Source organism: Heteronotia binoei, chromosome 21 (assembly GCF_032191835.1).
Source record: "Heteronotia binoei isolate CCM8104 ecotype False Entrance Well chromosome 21, APGP_CSIRO_Hbin_v1, whole genome shotgun sequence".
NCBI classification, from domain to species: domain Eukaryota; kingdom Metazoa; phylum Chordata; class Lepidosauria; order Squamata; family Gekkonidae; genus Heteronotia; species Heteronotia binoei.
This window is the reverse complement of record NC_083243.1, coordinates 158672368-158695162: the sequence shown is the minus strand read 5'-3', so window position 1 is coordinate 158695162 and position 22795 is coordinate 158672368. Positions and strand designations below refer to the sequence as shown.

Sequence of the window (22795 nt, the reverse complement as noted above, 5' to 3'; positions counted from 1 at the left end):
CTTAACTGTTTATTGCTTTTTTGTACTCTCTAGCACTTGTCAAAATGGAAACTGGGCTTGTACCAAATTTGTATGTTATGGGACATGTATCATTTATGGAAGTGGCCATTATATCACCTTTGATGGAAAATACTATGACTTTGATGGAAAATGTGAATACGTAGCTTCCCAGGTAATACCATTACAGTTATATTTCCATTGCACTCTGAATTATTATTTAAGATGCCTATTGGTTGGCTCCTATTTCATCCCCAAGAATCAAAACCTATGAAATCATGATTCCTTGAATGGCATTTGGTTAGATTATGTATCTAATGCATGTTACGATTCTGCTTACTACTTGCTGAATGATGAATTGCTCACCCAGATTGACTTGGCCATCCATATACTGGGTCTAAGGAGAAAGAGTTAGGTGCTCTGAATCCAAATGGTGAATTGCTCATCTAAGATGACTCGGTCATCCATATAATGGATCTGAGGAGAATGAGGTAGATGCACTGAATCCATGCACCTGAAACCTGTGAAACAGATGGCAAGTATGGAAATCTAAATTTTTAACTCTGTAGCTTCAAATCATATCAATACCATCATTGGTAAAGCAGTGATAGCATCATGCCAGCCATTAGAGCACCAGATCCTCATGGCCTGAACACTCTGAATCAGAGAAGATGATTGCATGTGAAAGATGTTAAGTTTGCTATGGATACGAATATTATGTTTGGTTTTTTCCTTGGATTAATTTATCTTTTCCATTCCCACTAGGATTACTGTGGCCTCGAACAACACCAGGGATCATTTAGTATCATCACAGAGAATGTCCCATGTGGAACCACTGGAGTTACCTGCTCCAAAGCCATTAAAGTATTCCTCGGGGTATGTATGAGCATTTAAGTGAACAGGTATGGAAATAAATTGTATGGTCACTGTAGAGAACCAAAGCACCTTGCATAAAATTAGGCCAATAAGGAAAGTTTTGAGTTCATAATCATATTCTTATTTGTGAAAACAACATATATAATGCTTCTGATAAAGTCTGTTATGTATCTGTAATTTAGAGAACTGAGCTAAAACTGGAAGACAAACAGAAAGTAGAAATTACCCGGGACAGTGGTAACCACGTGAGATACTGGACTCGTAATATTGGACTGTACCTTGTTATTGAAGCTAGCAATGGTGTTATGCTCAATTGGGACAAGAAGACTACTATTTTCATCAAGCTGACACCAAACTATAAAGTGAGTGATTCTGGAATGTCTTGCCTAATTTAAGGTTTGCTACTTATAGATGAATGCAGTTTAAAAAGACACATTTATTGCTTGCTTTCAGGGGGCTGGATTCAGCAGGCGCACACAGGAACACAGCTCCTGAACCTCCAGTGGCCCCCCTCCCCACTCAGCCAGGGGTCTGTGTGCAGCTAGGAGAAATCTCCCTGCTGTGCACAGATCCAAGGTGGTTGAGCTTTCCTAGTTCTTTTGCAGCCAGTCTGCAGAAGCACAGGGAAGATCTCTCTCCACCCCTCCACCCTCTTCCTGGCCTGTCTGGGAGGCACAGAATGGCTGGGCATTCCCTGTGCTTCTGTAGCCAGTCTTCTTTCTCTCTTTTCCTCTCCCTCCCTATTTTCCTTTGTTTGTTTCTGTTTCCCCACCACCCTCCCCCTTCTTCTCTATTCCTTCCTTCCTTCTCCCCCTCCCTCCCCCATCTTCTTCCTTCCTTCCTTGTTATAACTTTCTTTCTCTTTTATTCTCTCAGTAGCATAACTCATTTGCATATACAGTGCAAATGAGTTATGCTACTGAGCTCCTGCACCTTTTTTTCTACAAAACAACCCCAGCTTGCTTTTAATAGTGTTCCTGCAGCTCATGTGCCTTGCTGTATGAATACCATTATATACTTTATTGGTTTAACATTCCATTTTTTAAAAAAATGTAATGGTTCACTCTATAGAAGTTTTGCATACATTTTAAGGTTGTATAATAAAATTATTAAAACTAAAAAATGGATACTAAGGAGACATCCTTGTCCCTTGCATATTGTTGTCACTCTGCAGGAAACATACAACTGTGCACAAAATTCCCTTGTTGCTGCCATCTTTCATTGCTGGCTTCCTTCTCACATGTTGTGAGCTGTGCTCACACCAACAATTTCATAGGCAAGGCTACTTGCAAGGCATGGATTAGACTATGCATACTATTTGCTGCATATTAACTTTACTTCCCCCCTCCCCCAAGATTCCTACATCCAGTAATATGCATATTTAGTAATACTGGGAAAACATGACAAATCAAATTCCTCATTGTACATTTTTTTTTTCTCAACAGGGCAAAGTTTGTGGTTTATGTGGCAACTTTGATGACAAGGCTAATAATGACTTCACAACAAGAAGCCAAGTTCAAGCAAGCAATGCACTGGATTTTGGAAATTCATGGAAGAGGGATAGTGCATGTCCTGATATAGACGCAGACATCGAGCCCTGTGACCAAAAACCTCACCGTAAATCCTGGGCAGAGAAGGAGTGCAGCCTCATTAAAAGTGAAGTTTTTGCAGTATGTCATCCCAAGGTTAGTGTTGTTGCTTGCTGCTATTCATTATTTTGCTATATTACACTATTGTCACGTGAGGACATATAGGCAATTTGCCAAATGGTGCCAAAATAGATAGTCTTGAAGAAGATGTCAAAATGTTACAGCTTCATTCCTGAGGAATCATAGAATTGGAAGGGATCTCCAGGGTCATCTAGTCCAAACCCCTGCACAATGTTTGAAACTCACAAACACCTCCCCCTAAATTCACAGGATCTTCATTGCTGTCAGATGGCCATCTAGCCTCTGTTTAAAAATCTCCAAGGAAGGAGAGCCCACCACCTCCCAAGGACGCCTGTTCCACTGAGGAACTGTTCTAATGGTCAGGAAGTTCTGCCTAATGTTGAGCCAGAAAATCTTTTGATTTAATATCAACCCATTGGTTCTGGTCCTACCTTCTGGGGCCACAGAAAACAATTCCAACCATCCTCTGTATGACAGCCCTTCAAGTACTTGAAGATGGCGATCATATCACCTCTCAGCTGCCTTCTCTCCAGGCTAAACATCCCCAGCTCCTTCAGCCTTTCTGCATAGGACTTGCTCTCCAGACCCCTCACCATCTTTGTCGCCCTCCTCTGGACCTGTTCCAGCTTGTCTATAGCTTTTTTAAAATGTGGTGCCCAACAATGAACACAATACTCCAGGTGAGGTCTTACCAGAGCAGAGTAAAACAATACCATCACTTCATGTGATCTGGACACTATACTTCTGCTTATATGGCCCAAAATTGCATTTGCCTTTTTAGCCACTGCAGCACACTGTTGACTCATGTTCAGCGTATTATCCACTAAATCCTTTTCGCACATACTACTGCTGAGGCAAGTCTCCCCCATCCTATAACCATGCATTGGATTTTTCCTACCTGAATGCAGAACCTTACATTTATCCCTGTTAAAATTCATTTTATTGATTTTAGCCCAGTTTTCCACCCTGTCAAGATCATCCTGTATCCTGTTTCTGTCTTCTTCTGTGTTTGCAACCCCTCCCAATTTAGTATCATCTGCAAATTTAATAAGCATTCCCTCTATTCCTTCATCCAAATCATTTATAAAGATGTTGAACATAACAGGTCCCAGGACAGATCCTTGAGGCACTCCACTTGTCACTCCTCTCCAAGAGGATGAGGAACAATTCACAAGCACTCTTTGGGTGCGATCTGTCATCAAGTTACAGATCCACCTAATGGTAACAGGATCCAAACCACATTTTACCAACTTGTTAACAAGGATAGTATGTGGAACCTTATCAAAAGCCTTACTGAAATCAAGATAAACGATGTCTAGAGCATTCCCCTGATCCAGCAAGGTAGTCACTTTCTCAAAAAAAGAGATCAGGTTAGTCTGACATGACTTGTTCTTGAGAAACCCATACTGCCTCTTCGTAATCACATCCATTCTTTCTAAATGTTCCAGGACCAACTGTTTGATTATTTGTTCTAAAACTTTTCCAGGGATAGACGTCAAGCTGACGGGTCGGTAGTTACCCGGATCGTCTTTTTTTCCTTCCTTCTTGAAGATGGGGACAACATTCGCCTGCCTCCAATCTTCCGGCACCTCTCCTGTTCTCCAAGAATTCTCAAAAATAATAGCTAAAGGCTCAGAAATTACATCCACAAGCTCTTTTAGAACCCTTGGTTGCAATTCATCTGGCCCTGAGGACTTAGTTTCATTTAAATAAACTAGGTGTTTATGTACTACCCCTATGCTGATCCTAGGTTGGAACTTCATACCCTCACTATATGTTTTTGCCATGTTGAGCACTGTTTCCCTCAGAAGAGAAGACTGAGGAAAAGCAGGAATTGAGCAGTCCACCCTCTCTTCATTACCCGTTACAATTTCACTTTCTTGTCCTTGCAATGGGCCTACCATGTCCTTGCAATTTTTCTTTCTCTGAACATAAGAAAAGAACCTTTTTTTGTTGTTTTTAGCATCTTTGACCAGCCTAAGCTCATACTGAGCTTTAGCTTTCCTAACTTTTTCTCTATAAGCACTGGTGATTTGTTTATATTCATTCTTATTTATAAGGCCCTCCTTCCAATTCCTAAAGGAGTCTTTTTTATTTCTCAAAACTTTAGAGAGCTGTTTATGGAGCCACCTCAGCTTCTTTAGGCTTTTTCCATTTTTTCTTCTCATAGGAATCATCTGTGATTGCACCTTCAGTATTTTGCTTTTAGGAAACTCCGACCCCTACTAACCCCCGTTCTTCCTAAGTATTTCTGACCATGGGATTTTACCCACCATAGTTCTAAATTTATCGAAGTTTGCCTTTCTGAAGTCCAACCTATAAGTCTGACTATGTATAGCTTTTCCCTTCCCTGAGACTGTAAATTCCAAAATCACATGGTCACTACTGCCCAGGGTGCCCACTATTTCCACTTCTTCAATCAATTCTTCCTTGTTGGTGAGAATCAAATCCAAGATAGCAGATCTCCTTGTTAGTTTATCCACTTTCTGGAAAAGGAAGTTGTCAGCAAGACAAGTGAGGGTCTGTTTGACTTTTCATTTTTAGCAGAGTTGGACTTCCAACAGATGTCCGGGTAATTGAAATCTCCCATGATCACTGTATCCCTTCTCTTGGAGAACTTTGCAGTCTTTTGTAGGAGTATCTCATCCAAGTCCTCTGCCTGGCTTGGTGGTCTATAGCAGACCCCCACAATAATATCACTGTTATTTCTTACTCCTTTTATTTTTACCCAGAGACTCTCAACTCAGATTCACATATTTCCTCACAAGAATATACCTTCTTCAAATATACTGCTATGCCTCCACCCTTTCTTATTTGCCTATCCCTTTTAAATAAGTTGTACCCCTGTATTCTAATATTCCGGTTGTGTCATCCCACCAAGTTTCAGTAAGGCCTATTATGTCATAGTCTCCTTCCTTTATTAGGACTTCCAGTTCCTCCTGTTTGTTTCCCATACTCTGTGCATTAGTGTAGAGACATCAGAATCAACATTTTATGCATCCCGAGGGTTTAGGTTCCATACAAACCTGCAAGTTAACATTACCTAGCGTATGCGTCACTCTCTGCAAATCTTTAATGTTTTTATCCCCAGTTTCTGGCATCATATGAGTTATTGTCTTGCTTCCCCATACAATTTAGTTTAAAGCCCTCCTTATTAGGTTAGCAAGGCTGTTACCAAACACACCCTTTCCCCTACCTCCGTAAGGTGCAAACCATCTCCCGATAGAGGACCACCATCTCAAAAGCATAAGCCATGGTCCAGAAATCTGAATCTTTCCTGAGAACACCATTGACGTAGCCAGTCATTTATCTGAAGTATTCTTCTTTCTTGTCCTAAGCCATGGCCTTCAACAGGAAGCACTGACGAGAACACAACCTGTGCGCCCAGCTCCTTCACCTTCTGACCCAGAGCCACATAGTATTAATATATTCAGGGCTATGATGGGCAGTATCATTTGTTCCCATGTGGATCAGCAAGAAAGGATAGTAATCTGTGGGCTTGATAAGTCTTCCAATCCTTTCTGTCACATGCTGGATGTGTGCACCCGGCAGACAGCAGACCTCTTGGGATGACAAGTCTGGTCGGCACGCTTTGGGCTCCACCCCTCTGAACAAGGAGTCTCCAATCACCACCACCTTCCTATACCTTCCTCTTCCTATATTGAGGAGCAGAAGCTCCAGGCTTCTTATCCATAGGATCCTGAGAGACTTTGTTAAAGCTTTGTGGAGGCTGGGGAAGTAGCCCTTGTTCCAATGGCTCAGAATCAATTACTGTGGGGAGATCCTGTTGCTGAGCAGCAGAGACTCAGAACATCTCCTAATTTTCTTTCTCCTTCAGGTTACATTTTTCCAGACACCCTCCTCCTGTATTGGATTCTCTTCTAATTGCTGAGGTATCATTTCCTCTCCCTCCTCTTGTCCTTTCAAGAATGCCTCATTTTGTCAAGAAAATCCTCACCTTCCTTTATACACTGCTGTGTGGACAATCGTGTCTCCAGTCCCTGTATCGTCTCCTCCAGTAGGGCCACTAACTTACACTTGCTGCAAGTGTAATTCGTGCTACTCTCAGGTAGAAATACAAACATCTCAATCTTTACACGTCACTGCCTCTGCTCCCTCACCAGCCATACTGCGGCAATCCATATCAAACTTTTCTTTATCTTCACTTCTCTTTAAATCTCACTACCAACTGCCACTTGAAACTACTTGTGAGTAACTACCCACCTTTCTACAGAACCCCTAGGCTAGACCCCCAGGCTAAGAGCCACAGGCCAAGAGCCCTTTGGCTCTTGCCTTTCGGCTTGCGCCTCTGGCAAGGATGAGCCTTGCTAATTAAAGGCTCAAGCCCCCACCCACCTCTGACTCAACAGCCAGAGCAACAGCAGAGGGTGGGGCCAGCAACTACCCCCAGGCAAGCAAGCTCTCCACACTCAGCAACAGCTACACAAAAGACACAGAAAAGCAATCAGCAGCCACCAAGCACTCACACAGTTCCTTCCCACAGCAACCCTAGGTAATGCTCCCCAGCAGCAGGAATTTAGTCACATATCCCTTGAAATCACTGAGATATTTGTTATTTAAATCCACTGATGTCTTGCAATTTAACCATGAGTTTTCTTTTTCTGAAATGGGCTCTTGACTATATTTTAAAGTAGTGCTATGAAAATTCATGTTCTTATATTTTATGTGATCACTACACTCATATATCTCTAAGGGCAGAATGGAAGTGCTGCAGATGGTAGCAACAAAAGAGTCAGTACTGAAACTAGTCACTACTATAGTTGAGGAAGGCTCCAAAATATACATCCTCTCCCTTTCCTAGGACCACAAAAATAAAATCAAATGAATCTTGACTATTATGGCAGCAATTTTAAAGACATTTTCCTAGAAGAGAGCTGTATTGAATAACATGGGACATATTTCTGAGTAGATCTACTTAGGATTGCTTTCTACACGTAAAGGATAAACAGGTTAAAAGTTCAATATCAATTCAGATTCAAATTGCTCACCTGAATAGAGTTCTGAATAGAGATATACCTTTTTGAGCCAACTGACTTCTTCTTCTTCTTCAATGCCCAGTAACATTCAGATCCACTGACAATCATGAGGTTCATGGTTGTAAATCAAGGTGGATGAAGGACTGGAACAGGTTATCCACAGATTAGCCATAGATAGATCCATCATAGCTCTTTAATTCTGTGATTTCCTAACAGGTAGATCCAAAGCCATTTTATGAAGCTTGTGTTCATGATGCATGTGCCTGTGATTCTGGTGGGGACTGTGAATGCTTCTGTACTGCAGTTGCTGCCTATGCACAAGAATGTATCAAAGCTGAAGCTTGTGTATTCTGGAGGACTCCTGATATATGCCGTGAGTATTATATATTACATATTTTCCAATGGTCATATATTGCATCCATAAAATGTACTTATACGTGTCTTTCTGTTTATAGCTAATTCAGAAAATACTTCTGCTTCTTGTTCTCTGATTATTGTCTGTTGTTCTGGTAGCAATCTTTTGTGACTACTACAATCCGACGGATATATGTGAATGGCACTATGAGCCTTGTGGACGTGACATTATGACTTGCAAGATGCTGAACAACATTGCCACCAACTTTTCAGTGCCATATTTGGAAGGTAGGAAGCTATCAGTTAAGGGCAGCTTTTAGTAAGCAAAGAATGTATCAACATTTTGGAATAGTCTTTTCACTCAGCGGCCTATGTAGCTCTGAAATTTCACAAAGACCTATAAAAACATTTGGGATTTGCAGAAAACTGTGCAGAAAACACTCTTCTTCACATGGCTGCTGTCTTGTCAAATAGTGGGATAGCAACACCGAATAGAGCAGACTTCACAAGTAACCTCGTCTCTGAATAATTAGCCCCCCTGTTTTGCTTCAGCTAGAAAAGGATTGATGAATCCTTATGGACAAAATTCCCTTACCAAATTGTCATCTTACTTCTCATATGATTGTGACGGACTGACTCTTGAATTTGTGCTTTACACAGTAATGCTAAAGAATGAGGGGTGTGGTCTGACCACCATCAAAGAGAAACAAGCTAAAAGGTTCATTTAACCGAGGGCTTGAATTATCTGGCTTTAGCAAGATTGAACAGAGGGAATTCCTTCTTCATCCTTCTCTCTCCAGGATGAAACACTACCATGAACATGTATGGCAGCACAGATGTTTCTGCTCCATTATAGTGCTGTTGGCAAATTAGGCCACTCAGGCTGGACTTTTCCTAATGTATCAGTTAACGTTTTCCATCAAAACCCAATGTCGTTTGACTGTATCCCTCATGCAGTGTTATATTAGCTGTATATTACCCATTGATCATTCTTTGCACAATAGGTTGCTACCCTCGATGTCCTCCAGAGAAGCCTATCTTCAATGAAGAGACCTTCACCTGTGTGACTGAGGATCTATGTGGCTGCTATGTTGGGGACACACACTATGAAAATGGCAGTGTAGTACCCACAGATCAGCTATGTATGGACTGGTAAGTGAAAATACAGTGCTTATGGAGCAAGAGTTAACCTAAATGTGACAGTGGACACAGGTTCCTCCCATGGAAATTTATGCCATTTTAGAAGCAGTTGTAGTTCTTTAAAAATCACTGTGAGGCCCTGATCCGGATTCCATGTGTGGCAGCCCTGGTAGCTCTTGTCCTCCCTGCACCTTTTTCAGGTGCAGATACAGCCTCCTGTGGTTGTTCTGTATTTGAAAAGGCACATGGTGGGGAATGAAAGCTCCTTGGGCCACCATACCATGTGCCCAATCTAAACTGGGGCCTCACAGAAATTTTTAAAAGAATTACAACTGCTTCTAAAATGGTGTCAGAGGCCACAGGATGAAACCATAGCTGCCATCATATTTGGCTCTAAAAGCAGCAGAAAAGTACCTGTGCCTTTCTTGATGCTTAAATAATGTGGGCCTAAGGGCCTTTTCCTAGTCCATTTCCAGAACAGGAATACTTTTCAGTACTGGAGATTAATTTAAAGCTGAATTTCCCCCCTCTAGCCTGTAGCTTTAAATTAAATTTCTCCCCTATACAATTTTGACATAGATATTTTACTTAATTCATTAAGGCTGTGTTTTTTTCTAAGTGTCCACACATTATGTATTTCATATCACATCACATCATACAACCTTTATTGGCATAACAGCACGAATCTAAATGGATTGCAATAGAATCTACAGACAAACAAGCTCCTAGAAGCATAGTGAAGGAATTTATATCATGATCCCATACAACAAGCAGTCTGATAGAATCCTAGAGTTGGAAGGAACTTCCAGGGTCATCTAGTCCACCCTCTGCACAATGCAGAAAATTCACAAATACCTCCCCCCACAATCCCATTCCCGAAGACGGCAAAAAACCTCCAGGATCCCTGACAAAATAGGCCTGGATAAAAATTGCTGACTGACTCCAAAGTGGCAATCAGCATTTCCTTTGGTGTGTAAGAAAGGGCCACAACAACTAAGCACTGATGCAACCCTTCCTGCCCTCCTTCTCATAAGCTGCCTAATTCACAGTATCAGCATTGCTGTCAGATGGCCATCTAGCCTCTGTTTAAAAACCTCCAAGGAAGGGGAGCCCACCACCTCCCAAGGAAGCCTGTTTCACTAAAGAATGGCTCTAACTGCCAGGACATTCTTCCTAATGTTTAGTCAAAAACTCAAATTTCAACCCATTGGTTCTGGTCCGACCTTCTGGGGCAACAGAAAACAATTCTTCACCAATCCTCTAGATGATAGTCCTTCAAGTACTTGAAGGTGGTGATCATATCACCTCTCAGTCATCTTCTCTCCAGGCTAAACATACCCAGTTCCTTCAACCATTCCTCGTAAGACTTGGTCTTCAGGCCCCTCACCATCTTCATTGCCCTTCTCTGGATGCATCTCAGCTTGTCTATATCCTTCTTAAATTGTGGTGCCCCAAACTGAACACAATACTCTAGGTGAGGTCTAACCAGAGTAGAGCAAAGCAGTACCATCACTTTGCGTGATCTGGACACTATACTTCTGTTGATACAGCCCCAAATTGCATTGGCTTTTTTTTTTAGCCACCACATCACACTACTTACTCATGTTCAGTGAATGGTCCACTAAGACCCCTAGATCCTTTTTGCACATACTACTGCCAAGACAAGTCTCCCCCATCCTATAATTAGGCATTTGATTTTTCCTACCTAAATACAGAACTGTACATTAATTCCTGTTAAAAATAATTGTATTTGTTTTAGCCTTGTAAAGCAGGCCATTATGAAAATCTCCATATTATTGACACTTTCTCTGTTTCTCTATTACTCAGTTGGTTTGTGTGTGTATGGCTGTATGTGTGTGTGTGTCTGTCTTGCAAATTCATAATATTAAGTCATATTTTTAACTGTTAATAATAATCTGTAGATTTTCTGTTTACATATAAATCTTGAATCTGTTTTAATGAATTATTATATTTTCAGATTATTATTTATTTTATTAAGTTAATTTTATTATATATTATTATTATATTATATAGTTTATGCTATTAATTATTATTTTGAGTAATTTTATAGTTTTAAATATTTAATGTTGTAAGCGGCTGTAATAGCCACAGGTGGCTGAGAATTAAATACAAACCAAACATATAACTAGCTTCAAACATTTTATTATGAGTGTTTTGGTTTTTTCTTAAATTTCAGTATCTGCCTTGAAACAGGACAAGTGAACTGTGGCCTTAGAACAGGTAAATTTCATGTTACTGTTTCTTCATACAAAAAATCAAGATGTGTATCTATGTTTGTCTGTAGTAATAGAAAAGAGCAAGAGTTCAGTAGCACCTTGAAGACTAACAAAATTTATGGCAAGGTATGAGCATGTGAGCAGTGATCAGGGCTCTTTTTCTAGCAGGAGCTCCTCTGCATATTAGGCCATGCTCCCCCTAATGTAGCCAATCCTCCTGGAGCTTACAGTAGGCTCTGTACTAAGAACCCTCTAAGGTTCTACATCAGGGGGGCATGGCCTAATATGCAGAAGAGCTCCTGCTAGAAAAAGAGCCCTGGCAGTGATTCATACCCGCCACAAATTTTGTTAGTCTTTAAGGTGCTACTGGGCTGTTGGTCTTTTCAACTTGGTACAAAAAATCAAACAAAAAACAGAAGAGTGTCTATAGTTTCCCATATGTTTCTGCTCGGAATCATTTCTGTATTTACATGACACTCACTTCCTGTATCCATTTCCCCCTTCCTTTACCACCTTTATATCTCTGGTCAGTTTCCAAATAACCTCCATGCATCTGATGAAGAAAGCTGTGTTTCTTGAAAGCTTGTGCCATAATAAAATGTGTTAGTCTTAAAGGTGCTACTGGACTCTTTACCATTTTGCTGTGAATCATAGAGTCATAGATGCTGTATAATCATTTGCGCTAGTTGAAGGACCAGTTTGAATGTGATGGATTTTTTTCTTAGCAATGTCCTCGCATTATATAAAAATAGCCCTTGGTAGAGCCCTTCCACATCAAACTCATTGTGTTTGTGTAAAATAAGTTTTAGGTATGCTAGTTGAAAACCCTCTAACAACCTCATTTTAAAAAAATGCACATATTGCATTTGGGGTATGTTTCTACCCCAATCCAAATTCTAACGTATCTTGAGGGTAAAAAAGTCTCACAAAACTCTTTTTGTTTGTTGTGGCAGAAATTGTTGTGTTTCACAGTACTAAAACATCCAGAGCTTGAAACCACACAAGGCAGAATGGTTTTATTTTTTTGGCATAGATTATCTCCTCCAGTTCAGTGTAGTGGTTAAGTGTGCGTACTCTTATTTGGGAAAACAGGGTTTGATTCCCCACTTCTTCACTTGCAGCTGCTGGAATGGCCTTGATTCTCACAGAAGTTGTCCTTGAAAGGTAGGGGCGGTGCTGGGGTTTTTGCTGCCCCAGGCCGCTCGCATGGCTGTGCCCCCCCCCCAGGGGCCCTGAGTGAGACTGTGTGGTTCCTTTTGTCTGCCCGGCTGCTGGGCAGGGGAAAGGGGCTGTGAGGCTGCTGTGCCTTGCTCTGAAGCTGTCTCCCCTTGCAGGAAAGATAGCTTAAGAGCGATGCCGTGCTACCTCATTCCTCTGCCCAGCTACCAGGTGGGGGAAAGAGCCGTGGGGCTGCCATGCCTCACTCTGAGGCCAAAGCTGGATTAACAATTAGGCCAAGTAGATAAATGACAGAAAAGCATACAAAAAATTGACAGAAAAACTACGTGACAATGAAAGGAGGTATAGATGGATAATACCTGAAGGTTTGAGCTGCAAGGAAAAAGGATTACAATTACAAGCACACAGGAACTGCGTAGGTTTTATGAAGAACATAAAGAATTTGCACCATGATGGATTACAAATTATTATCTTGGAATGTAAATGGACTAAATTCACCACAAAAAAGAAAGGCAACGTTTCATTGGATTAAAAAGCAAAATTGTAATATAGTTTGTTTACAAAAAGTGCATATCAAACAAAAGGATTACAAATTTTTATGGAATAAACAACTGGGACTAGAATTTTATTCATTGGCTGAACAGAAGAAAAGGGGAGTGATTTTCTATATTAAACAAGAATTGGAGCCGAAATTAGTGTTTAAAGATAAAGATGGAAAATTTGTAGTGGTAGAAATAATATTAAATGCAAAAAAACTGTTGTTATTGGGACTGTATGCACCAAATGGTGCAAAGGATGCTTTTTTAAAGACATTATACAACAATTTGATGAACTGACATGACCAAGTTTTGATAATGGGGGACTTTAATGGAACAATTAAGAACACATTGGATAGGTCTGGGGGGAAAAATAATAAGGAAGGAAAATTGCCAAAGTCTTTTTGAATTGGTTAAACAAGAAAATTTGGAGGATATATGGAGGAAATTTAATCCTGAAGTGCGGGACTATACCTTTTTTTCAGCAAGACATAAAACTTTTTCCAGAATTGACATGTTGTGGGGTACTAAAGACTTTGGTCTTATAACAAAGAAAATAGAGATTTTACCTAAAATTGGGGCTGACCATAACCCAATAATGTGGATTACAAAATTGTCTAAGAAGTTGAGAAGATGGAGATTGAATGAAGATTTACTACAGAATAAAGAAATAGTGACATCTCTAGAAAATGAAACTAAAGCTTTCTTCCAAATAAACGATAAAGAGGATATAGAATTTCAGACGGTCTGGGATGCTTATAAAGCAGTAATGAGAGGAATATTGATTACATTGAATAACAAAGATAAGAGGGCAAAAGAAAAACAGATGTTGGACATTCAAAATGAAATAAAGAAAAAAGAAGGGGAACTGAGAAAAAGGCCAGGGAAAAAGAAAATTATAAGGGAGATTACAATATTACAAACGCAAATGAGAGATTTGTTAAATAAAGAACTGGAATGGAATCTGAAAAGATTGCAGCAGAAATCTTTCGAGGGAGCAAACAAACCCGGAAAATATTTGGCCTGGCAACTGAAGAAAAAGAGAGAAAGTAAATTATTAATAAAATTGTGGTGGAGGGAAGAGAGGTGGTAGATCAAGAAGGAATAAAACGAGATTTTTTTAAGTATTATGCCAAGTTATTTAAAGGTGTTAAAATAAGGAAAGAAAAGATGGATGAGTACTTACAAAAGATAAAAATAGCACCATTAGCAGAAAATATGCGAAAAGTTTTGAACGATCCAATTGAAAAAATAGAAATTGAAGCAGCAATTAATGCAATGAAAAATGGGAAAGCACCTGGGCAGATGGATATACAGCTAAATTTTTTAAAACCCTCAAAGAGGAGTTAATCCCGAAACTTCAGAAATTGATGAATATGATAAGAACAAAAGGGAAAATACCAAACACATGGAAGGAAGCTGTTATTTCATTGATTCCAAAGGAAGATAGAGATGTTACGAATGCAAAAAATTATAGACCAATTTCGCCATTAAATAATGACTAAAAATATATATACAAGAATCTTGGCAGAACGGTTTAAACAATATTTGATAAACTTTATAAAGGAAGATCAAGTGGGGTTTCTTCCCAAAAGGCAAATAAGAGACAATATCAGAATTGTTGTAAATATTGTAGAATATTATGAAAGACATCCAGAAAAGGAAGGAGCACTATTCTTTGCGGACGCAGAGAAAGCATTTGACAATTTAAATTGGGATTTTATGTTTGCAGTAATGGAGAAAATGGAGCTGGGAGAAAGCTTTATAAGAATGATAAAAGCAATATATACTGAACAACGTGCAAGGCTATGTATAAATGCTGATCTTACAGAAGACATGATAATTAGTAAAGATACAAGACAAGGTTGTCCACTTTCCCCACTGTTGTTTATAATGACTCTTGAAATATTACTGATGCAAATTCTAGAAGATAAAGACATAGAAGGATTAAAAGTAAAAGGATTTACTTACAAATACAGAGCATTTGCAGATGATATAATGTTTATAAATGAAAACCCCATACAAGTCACACCTTTGTTGTTAGCCAAAATACAAGAATATGGGGAGATGGCGGGACTTTGTATTAATAAAGAAAAATCAAAACTTCTATGTAAAAATATGCAAATAAATAAGCAACAAAAATTGCAGAGACTAGTGGGCTGTGAAGTTACCTCCAAGGTAAAATATTTGGGTGTGGAGATAACAATGAAGAATATTGATTTGTTCAAAAATAATTATGAGAAGCTATGGCGTAAAATGGATGAAGATATGTTAAAGTGGAATAAACTTAATTTGTCACTGTTGGGTAGAATAGCCGCAATTAAACTGAATATTCTACCAAGAATAATGTATTTGTTTCAAACTGGCAAAATAGAATTGAAAACTGCTGAAGAGCTGAATAATAAATATGATTGGTTTCAAATACAACAAATAAAGAGCTTGGTGGAGAATGACATTAAAACTGAAGGAATAAGAAAAGAGCAAACAGAAATGGAAAAAGTTCTGCTTGGAGACAACGAAAAATTAATTCCAAAATTATATAAATTACTTTTAAAATGGTCTATGGAAGATGAAGTAGTGAAATCTCAAATGATTAAGTGGGCAATTAATGTAAATAAGGAAATACAGATGGAAACTTGGAAATATTTGTGGAAGAACTCTATGAAGCTTTCAACGTGTCATAATATTAAAGAGAACTGTTTTAAAATGATGTATAGATGGTATATGACTCCTAAGAAATTGGCAAAGATGAATAATAAGATGCCAGACAGATGTTGGAAATGTAAAAAACATGAAGGTTCTTTCTACCATATGTGGTGGACTTGTGAAAGAGCAAAAAAGTATTGGCAGATGATTCAACAAGAAATTTCTAGGATCTTGGGATATGAATTTAAGAAAGTTGCAGAGACTTTTCTGTTGGGATTACAAATGGAAACATTTCCAAAAGAAGATAGAACTATAATTTGGTACTTGCTTTCAGCTGCTAGGACATTATATGCACAGTTGTGGAAGCAAGAAAAAATACCAGAGAAGTGGGATTGGATTGTAAAAGTTATGACATGGAGTGAAATGGACAAATTAACAAGAATTTTAAGAGACTATGATTTAGAAGTTTTTAAGATGGAGTGGAAAAAGTTCAGAAGATATGTAGAAAAAGAGTGGAAAATAAAAGGACATTGGACAATTTTTGATAATGATTAAGTCTTAGAAAAAAGAAGAATATTAATTTTTGTTTTTATTAGTTAAGGGTACCTTTAAACATTAGTACTTTAAGTAAATAACACCGGCGGGGGTCAAGGATTAGATAGATAAAAGAAGTTATTAATGATGCAAGAAATATAATTTGTTACCATATGTTACCAAATAAAATTGTTTTAACACAACAATTAGGCCAAGTAGGCATTGGCCTATGGGCCCCCATGCCTTTAGGGGCCCCAGGCCAGCTTTCCCCCCAATTCCCCCTGCTCGCAGCCCTCCCAGCCTTCACGCAGCCAGCAACTGAGCTGCTCTTTGTCTGACTTGCCTGGTGTAGCTGCTGCTGGTATTGTCACCAAGTTTGCCTCTCCTGCCTCTCCCCTGCAGCTTAGTAAAAGGTGCTATTGAGAAGGTTCCTGTAGGCTTCAGCAGGGGATGTGGGTACTGGGTGGGCACTCAGACTCTGAGATAATTTGTGAGCCCCCCCCCGCAAGATTTTGAGTGCCTAGGGGCCTCCATAGGGTTTAATCCAGCACTGTTTGAGGCTGTCTCCCCTTGCAGAGGAGGCAGCTTCAGAGTAATGCCGTGCCACCTTCATCCTCCGCCTGGCTGCCGGGCGGGGGAAATGGCTAAGGGATTGCCATGCTTTGCTCTGAGGCTGTCTCCCTTTACAAGGAGGCAGCTTCAGAGCGAGGCCACTCTCCTCTGAGCCTGCCTAGGAAGCCGAGCTTGGAGGACAGCACAAATTGGGGCACAGTTCTGCCACTCTCAGCTTGCAGGGTCTGCCACTGGGGAAGCTGAGAGCAGCAGAGCGGTGGGAAAGGGTTCCGTTAGGTGAGGTGGTGCCCGAGGTGGCCACCCCACCTCACTGACTCCCACCAGCTGGCCCTAAAAGGTCAGCTTCTGTGAGAGCTATCTCAGCCCCACATACTCACAGGGTGTCTGTTGTGGGAGAAGAAGATAAAGGAAATTGTAAGCTGTTCTGAGACTCTGATTCAGAGAGAAGCACAAGGTATAAATCTACGGCCTCTTCCTCCCCCTCCTCTTTTGCATATTGAGTAACTCACACCAGTATGGATCAGGGCCATAGCTAGGATTTTAAAAGTTGGGGGGGCATGTAAAAAATTCAGAGGGCACTTAATGTCTCCACTTCTCTGGCTACCACCACCATGACTCAGGGCCCCCAACTCAGGGTGCCTGACCTTCCCTCCTGCCCCACCCACCACTTGAGGCACCACAGGGGTAAAAGCTGAGACCTGGGAACTGCCCCTTCCCTCCCTCATGATTTAAATTGCATGAGGGGGTACCCAGGAGTAGCCACTTCCCCTTCCATGCCATTTAAAGGGCCAGGAGAAGCAGCACTTGCTCCTAGGTACCCCTCCCTTGCAATTTTAATCATGGGGGAGGGAGAGGATGGCCCCCAGCCTCTCAGCTTTCAACCCTGTAGCGGGGAGGAGGGAAGGTCAGGGGCACCTGAGTTGGAGCACCCAACAGGAAGTAAGGAGGTAGGACCCCCACAGGGTCCCCTATAGCTACAAGCCTGGTATAGATCCTTTATTAAACTGTAGTTTTGCCTTGAAGCAATAGTAACTATTATTTGAACCTAAGATACTAGACAACTCATGAAATGTAATGCATTTTAAAATAAAATGTATTTGCGCTTTAAGGAATTTTTCTGATTTTTGAATATGTATCTCTGTAGTGAGATAAAGGTTCTCTATTTTGTTAGGAAGGGTTGTATCTCTCTCCAAAGCACATGAAGTAGTTCCCTGGATCAGACTTTTCTAAAATAACTCCTGGGGTGTATCTTACTCCAACATGATAAATGGTTTTGGGAGTATAAAAACTACTTTCTTTCTTTCTTTCTTTCTTTCTTTCTTTCTTTCTTTCTTTCTTTCTTTCTTTCTTTCTTTCTTTCTTTCTTTCTTTCTTTCTTTCTTTCTTTCTTTCTTTCTTTCTTTCTTTCTTTCTTTCTTTCTTTCTTTCTTTCTTTCTTGGTAGTTGTTAGTTGGATTTTGGGACACTGTTTGCAGCTGTACAGGTGACAATGTTATAAGAGGAAAAAGTTCCAGAGCTATTTTTCTCTGCAGTCTGCACCCCAAAAAGTACAATTGGGGGTATAAAATTAACTCCATGATTTTGAGGGGAGTAAATTTTTTTGTAACCCTGATTTTCAATTTATTCAGATCTCATTTACAGTTATTAGTTATTATATGAGACTGGTTTCACTGTGGAAGAATCCAAAATTATGTAGGACAGATGTTGAATACAGAAATTATCAGGAGGTGCCATTCATATGAATCTCTTTCTGTCCTGTTAGTGAATATGGCATAGGTTCATGTACTTCATAGATTCATTTAACATTCTTAACTTCTGATCCTAAGCATACTTACTTAGGACTTACTTCCAAGTAGACTGAGGCAGTATCCCATATATCAGCAAAGTAAATAAAAAGTGTTTACTTGGGGTTAAATCCTGGTTTATTGGATTTTTTATTTACATTTTGAAATTTGGATTTTTTTTCATTTTATTGTTTTTTTTATCTTTTTCATTTATATGTGTTCTTTAAGGAGAAAAATTTAGCATATTGGTTTCCTTCTTGCAGAGTGTTGTGTTTATAATGGCACAGAATATGATAAAGGAGACATCATTTCAGTTGAGAGAAATGGATCATTCTGTTTCAACTTAACATGTGGAGAAAATGGCGCAATAGAGTATACAAATGTATCCCTCTGTGTGTCAAGTACAACTACAGTTCCCACCACTACCATTTCAATGACAACTTCCTCTACTAGTACAGGTAAGCTTGGAATGTTAATGCACATTTTTAAATTATCACCTTGGAGGAAGTTTCTTTTACATAAAGTATGTTTCATGTCTACATGCCTAGCTATATCTGATGTATGAAATTAAGAAATGCTGAAGATAATGCTCTAACATGTTGTGGACCCTTCTGCAATGCCAAATCTATATTCCCCAGAACTCTTATAGTTGCACATTAATATGTGTTTTTTTTCCCGTTTCAGCCTTTACCACAACCTCAGTATCTTCAACAAGTAAGTCTTAATTAGGGCATTGAGAACTGGTCTCAGCTCAGTGATAGGGTACTTGCTATGTGAATATAAGATCTCAGGTAGTATGGCTGGGGGGTGAGGGGGATCTGCATGTAAAGACCCTCTAGAACAATGGCTCTCAACCTTTTGGGCATCAGGGACCGGTTTTGTGGAAGACAATTTTTCCATGGACCATGGGGGAGTGCTGGGTTTCTTGCCACCCCAGGCTGCCCCCCCACCTGCGCTCCACCTCTGTCCCCAAGGGATGTCTTTAAATGGGGGGGAGGAGACTGGGGCTGCTTCTGCTACCCCCTGCTAGGCAGCCAGGTGCCAGAAATGGCCAATCTGCCCCCCTCTCATTTAAAGACCCCCACTGATCAGCTGATCAACAGGGGTTTATAAATGAGGGGTAGGCAAAGGTCACAGCAGTACTGCCCCTTCTGTAAGGGAAGGCAGCTTCAGAGCGAAGCTGTACCGCCGCTTTCATCCACCCAGGTGAAGAGGGTGGTGTGGCGCCTCTGCCTTGCGGCCTGGTTGCTAACAGGCCATGGACCGGTACTGGTCCATGGCCCGGGGGTTGGGGACCCCTGCTCTAGAGCTTCAAGTAGATAAAAATGGTCTATCTACATCAACTGTCTCTTTCAGTATAAAACAACTTATGTTCACTGCACATTTTTAAATTATCACCTTGGAGGAAGTTTCTTTTACATAAAGCATGTTCCATGTCTACAAGCCTAGCTATATTACTTTGATGTGTGAAATTAACAAATGCTGAAGATGATGCTCTAACATGATGTAAATGCTTTTGCAATGCCAAATCTATAATGTTGTCCAGAACTCTTACGATTGCAGATTAATATGTGTCTTTTTTCCTATTTCAGCCTTTACCACAACATCAGTATCTTCAACAAGTAAGTCTTTTTTAAAATATTTAAAACAGTAATTTTTTAGAAAACAAAGACTGTCACATCTACAAGATTGTGTGTTCCCTTCTCATAAGCTGAAATAGGAGGATATATTTTATTTCTTATAAAAAGGGCAAAAGGTATCAACACTTCAAATTACAAGCCAGTTAGACAAATCACAAATGCATATTTATGAATACAGTTTGACCTACAATTCGGCCCTTTCCCAGCCGGGCGGTCCATAGACCGCTGAGGCTGGGGGCTGCCCATTGCCTCCCCGCGCGGATGAGAGGCAATGGGTCTTTCCAAGGGTGGGGGCGAGGAGCGGCCTTATAAGGCTGCTCCCGCCCCCGTATACGCAGTTTTAATTCGGTTGTCGGCCCGCCCGCCCACCCGTCAAGCAGTGCAGGCAGAGGCTGGTCGCTCGTTTTAGAGGGCCGGGTAGGAATTTTTCACCCTCAGACGTATTGGCCTTGTCTGGGGGTGTTTTCGCCTACCTTGCACTGCTGATGTATGGTGCTGGCAATTGGATTTGCGGAGCCGTTATAGGTTGGTCACTGGCAGTTTGTGTTGGGTTATGTTTTGGGGATTGGTGAGCTCCCGTTGCATCGCGCCCTTTTGGTGCATGGCTTCCCTGGGGAACTGCAAGCTGTACGGCCCAAGGTTGCCCCAGGAAGCCTTTGGATCCCGGCACGCGGTGAGTGTCCGCATCCTAGGCTGCAGGCTGTGGGGATGGCGGAGCTCAGGTGCGGTGATCAGGTTGCCGGGCCGGCCGGGTCTGAGCCGTTTAGTTGGCTCATACCCGGGGCTCAGGGGGCTCGCCCAGTTTCAGGTCTAGGAGGTGGTCACGTTGACCCCTGGCTTTACCTGCTTCCCCATGTTCGCCCTTGCCGTTGTGTTTAATAAAGTGGCCCTTTAATCCAATTTTGTGTATGTCTCGTTATTCCGCCTGGGGGGGCAATAGAACTGTTGCATTATTAAGACAGGAATTTACTGAATATCTGTCTTGATGACAAGATTGAAAAGAGTTGCTTGATGAAAGAAAGCTGTTTGAAATACTGCCTGTTAAAGCTCAAGCAAATTACTTTCCCATTTGTCTTACAGCTAAATGCTATGAAATCTGCCAGTGGAGTCAGTGGTATGATGTTAGCTTTCCCAAAGACGAGCCAGGTGGTGGTGACTATGAAACTTATGAAGCCATAAGAATCAAAGATGAAAGTTTTTGTTCAGCCCCCCAAAATATAGAGTGCAGAGCTAAAGATTCACCTGAACAAAGTCTGGAAGAACTGGGACAGAAAGTAGAATGTAATGTTACTTATGGGCTCATTTGTAGAAATGAAGACCAGGACAAGAGCCTGTGGAACCTTTGCTATAACTATGAGATAAGAGTCAACTGCTGTTATTGTGGTACCCCATCCACCACTACAATCACCACTACCACACTACCTACCACTACAACCACACCAAGTACCACTGCACCAACTACTACTTCTATTCCTACCACAACTACTACCCAAACAACTTCAGGTAATGAACAAATTATTGCTTCCTGATATAGCTTTTGTGTGAATGAACCAATTGCTTAGAACAGTAAAATATACTATACATTGATTGTGTAATGCAGATCTGAGATCACCATTCTACAGAAATAATACTACAAAGCAAGGAAGAGATCTTTGACTTTTGAAAGGTTATAACTTGGAAATCTTGTTGATATTTAAGATGCTACTGGACTAGAATCTTTCTCTTCTAGTGCTGACCAACATGGCTATCTACCTGAAATAATAATATTACTAAATGATATATTTCAGTGGCTTGCTACTATGTGAAGAAGCCTGGAGGATCTTTGGAATTGTTCATGTCCTTTTCCTTTTACATGCCTCCATCTAATGAGTTCTCTAAGCTTTCATGGCAAACCATAGTTTACTGTTTCATCTAGACTGGCAATTATTGATTTGCATTATTCCTCCAAACCAAGATATGAGATGTCCATGATCTCTGGAGAGGGGACTCTTGCAGTCAGCTGCCGCACAAAGTTTTTTATTTATCTTGCAGCAGGCTACCTAGGGTTTTATTTTATTTTATTTTAAAATTTGTGACATCATTCTGGGCTCCGAGGCCCCTCCACTGTATATTTTATCCCCCCATCTAAAATTTTCTAGCTATGGGCCTGATCCTGCTTTTTGTAGAAAGCACAAGCCATGGTAGGATATATAAAGATATAGCAGATATGAGGGGATATAAAGATTTAGAGATCCTCAGTCCTACTCATATCTGACAAAGAAGAAGAAGATATTGAATTTATATCCCGCCCTCCACTCCGAATCTCAGAGTGGCTCACAATCTCTTTTATCTTCCTCCCCCACAACAGACACCCTGTGAGGTGGGTGGGGCTGAGAGGACTCTCACAGCAGTTGCCCTTTCAAGGACAACCTCTGCCAACGCTATGGCTGACCCAAGGCCATTCCAGCAGGTGCAAGTGGAGGAGTGGGGAATCAATTCCGGTTCTCCCAGACAAGAGTCTGCACACTTAACCACTGCACCAAAGTGGGAGTTTTGACTCTTGAAAGCTTCTACCCAGAAAGTCTTGTTGGTCTATAAGGTGTTACTGGACTCTGTCTAATGGTTCTACTAAAGACCAACATGACTACTTTCT

The 22795-nt window shown here is 40.6% G+C and overlaps 1 protein-coding gene across 1 annotated transcript in view; it reads left to right on the top strand.

Moving 5' to 3' along the window:
• MUC2 (mucin 2, oligomeric mucus/gel-forming) overlaps nucleotides 1-22795 on the top strand; it is a 115203-nt gene that overhangs the window by 29573 nt on the left and 62835 nt on the right. Inside the window, exons 20-31 of the mRNA XM_060262401.1 lie at nucleotides 34-172; nucleotides 763-873; nucleotides 1056-1235; nucleotides 2319-2558; nucleotides 7757-7913; nucleotides 8054-8182; nucleotides 8899-9046; nucleotides 11232-11263; nucleotides 18811-18975; nucleotides 19208-19237; nucleotides 20116-20145; nucleotides 21244-21666. Coding sequence (XP_060118384.1) covers nucleotides 34-172; nucleotides 763-873; nucleotides 1056-1235; nucleotides 2319-2558; nucleotides 7757-7913; nucleotides 8054-8182; nucleotides 8899-9046; nucleotides 11232-11263; nucleotides 18811-18975; nucleotides 19208-19237; nucleotides 20116-20145; nucleotides 21244-21666 — 1784 coding nt within the window. The remainder of the gene's footprint in view (nucleotides 1-33; nucleotides 173-762; nucleotides 874-1055; nucleotides 1236-2318; nucleotides 2559-7756; nucleotides 7914-8053; nucleotides 8183-8898; nucleotides 9047-11231; nucleotides 11264-18810; nucleotides 18976-19207; nucleotides 19238-20115; nucleotides 20146-21243; nucleotides 21667-22795) is intronic.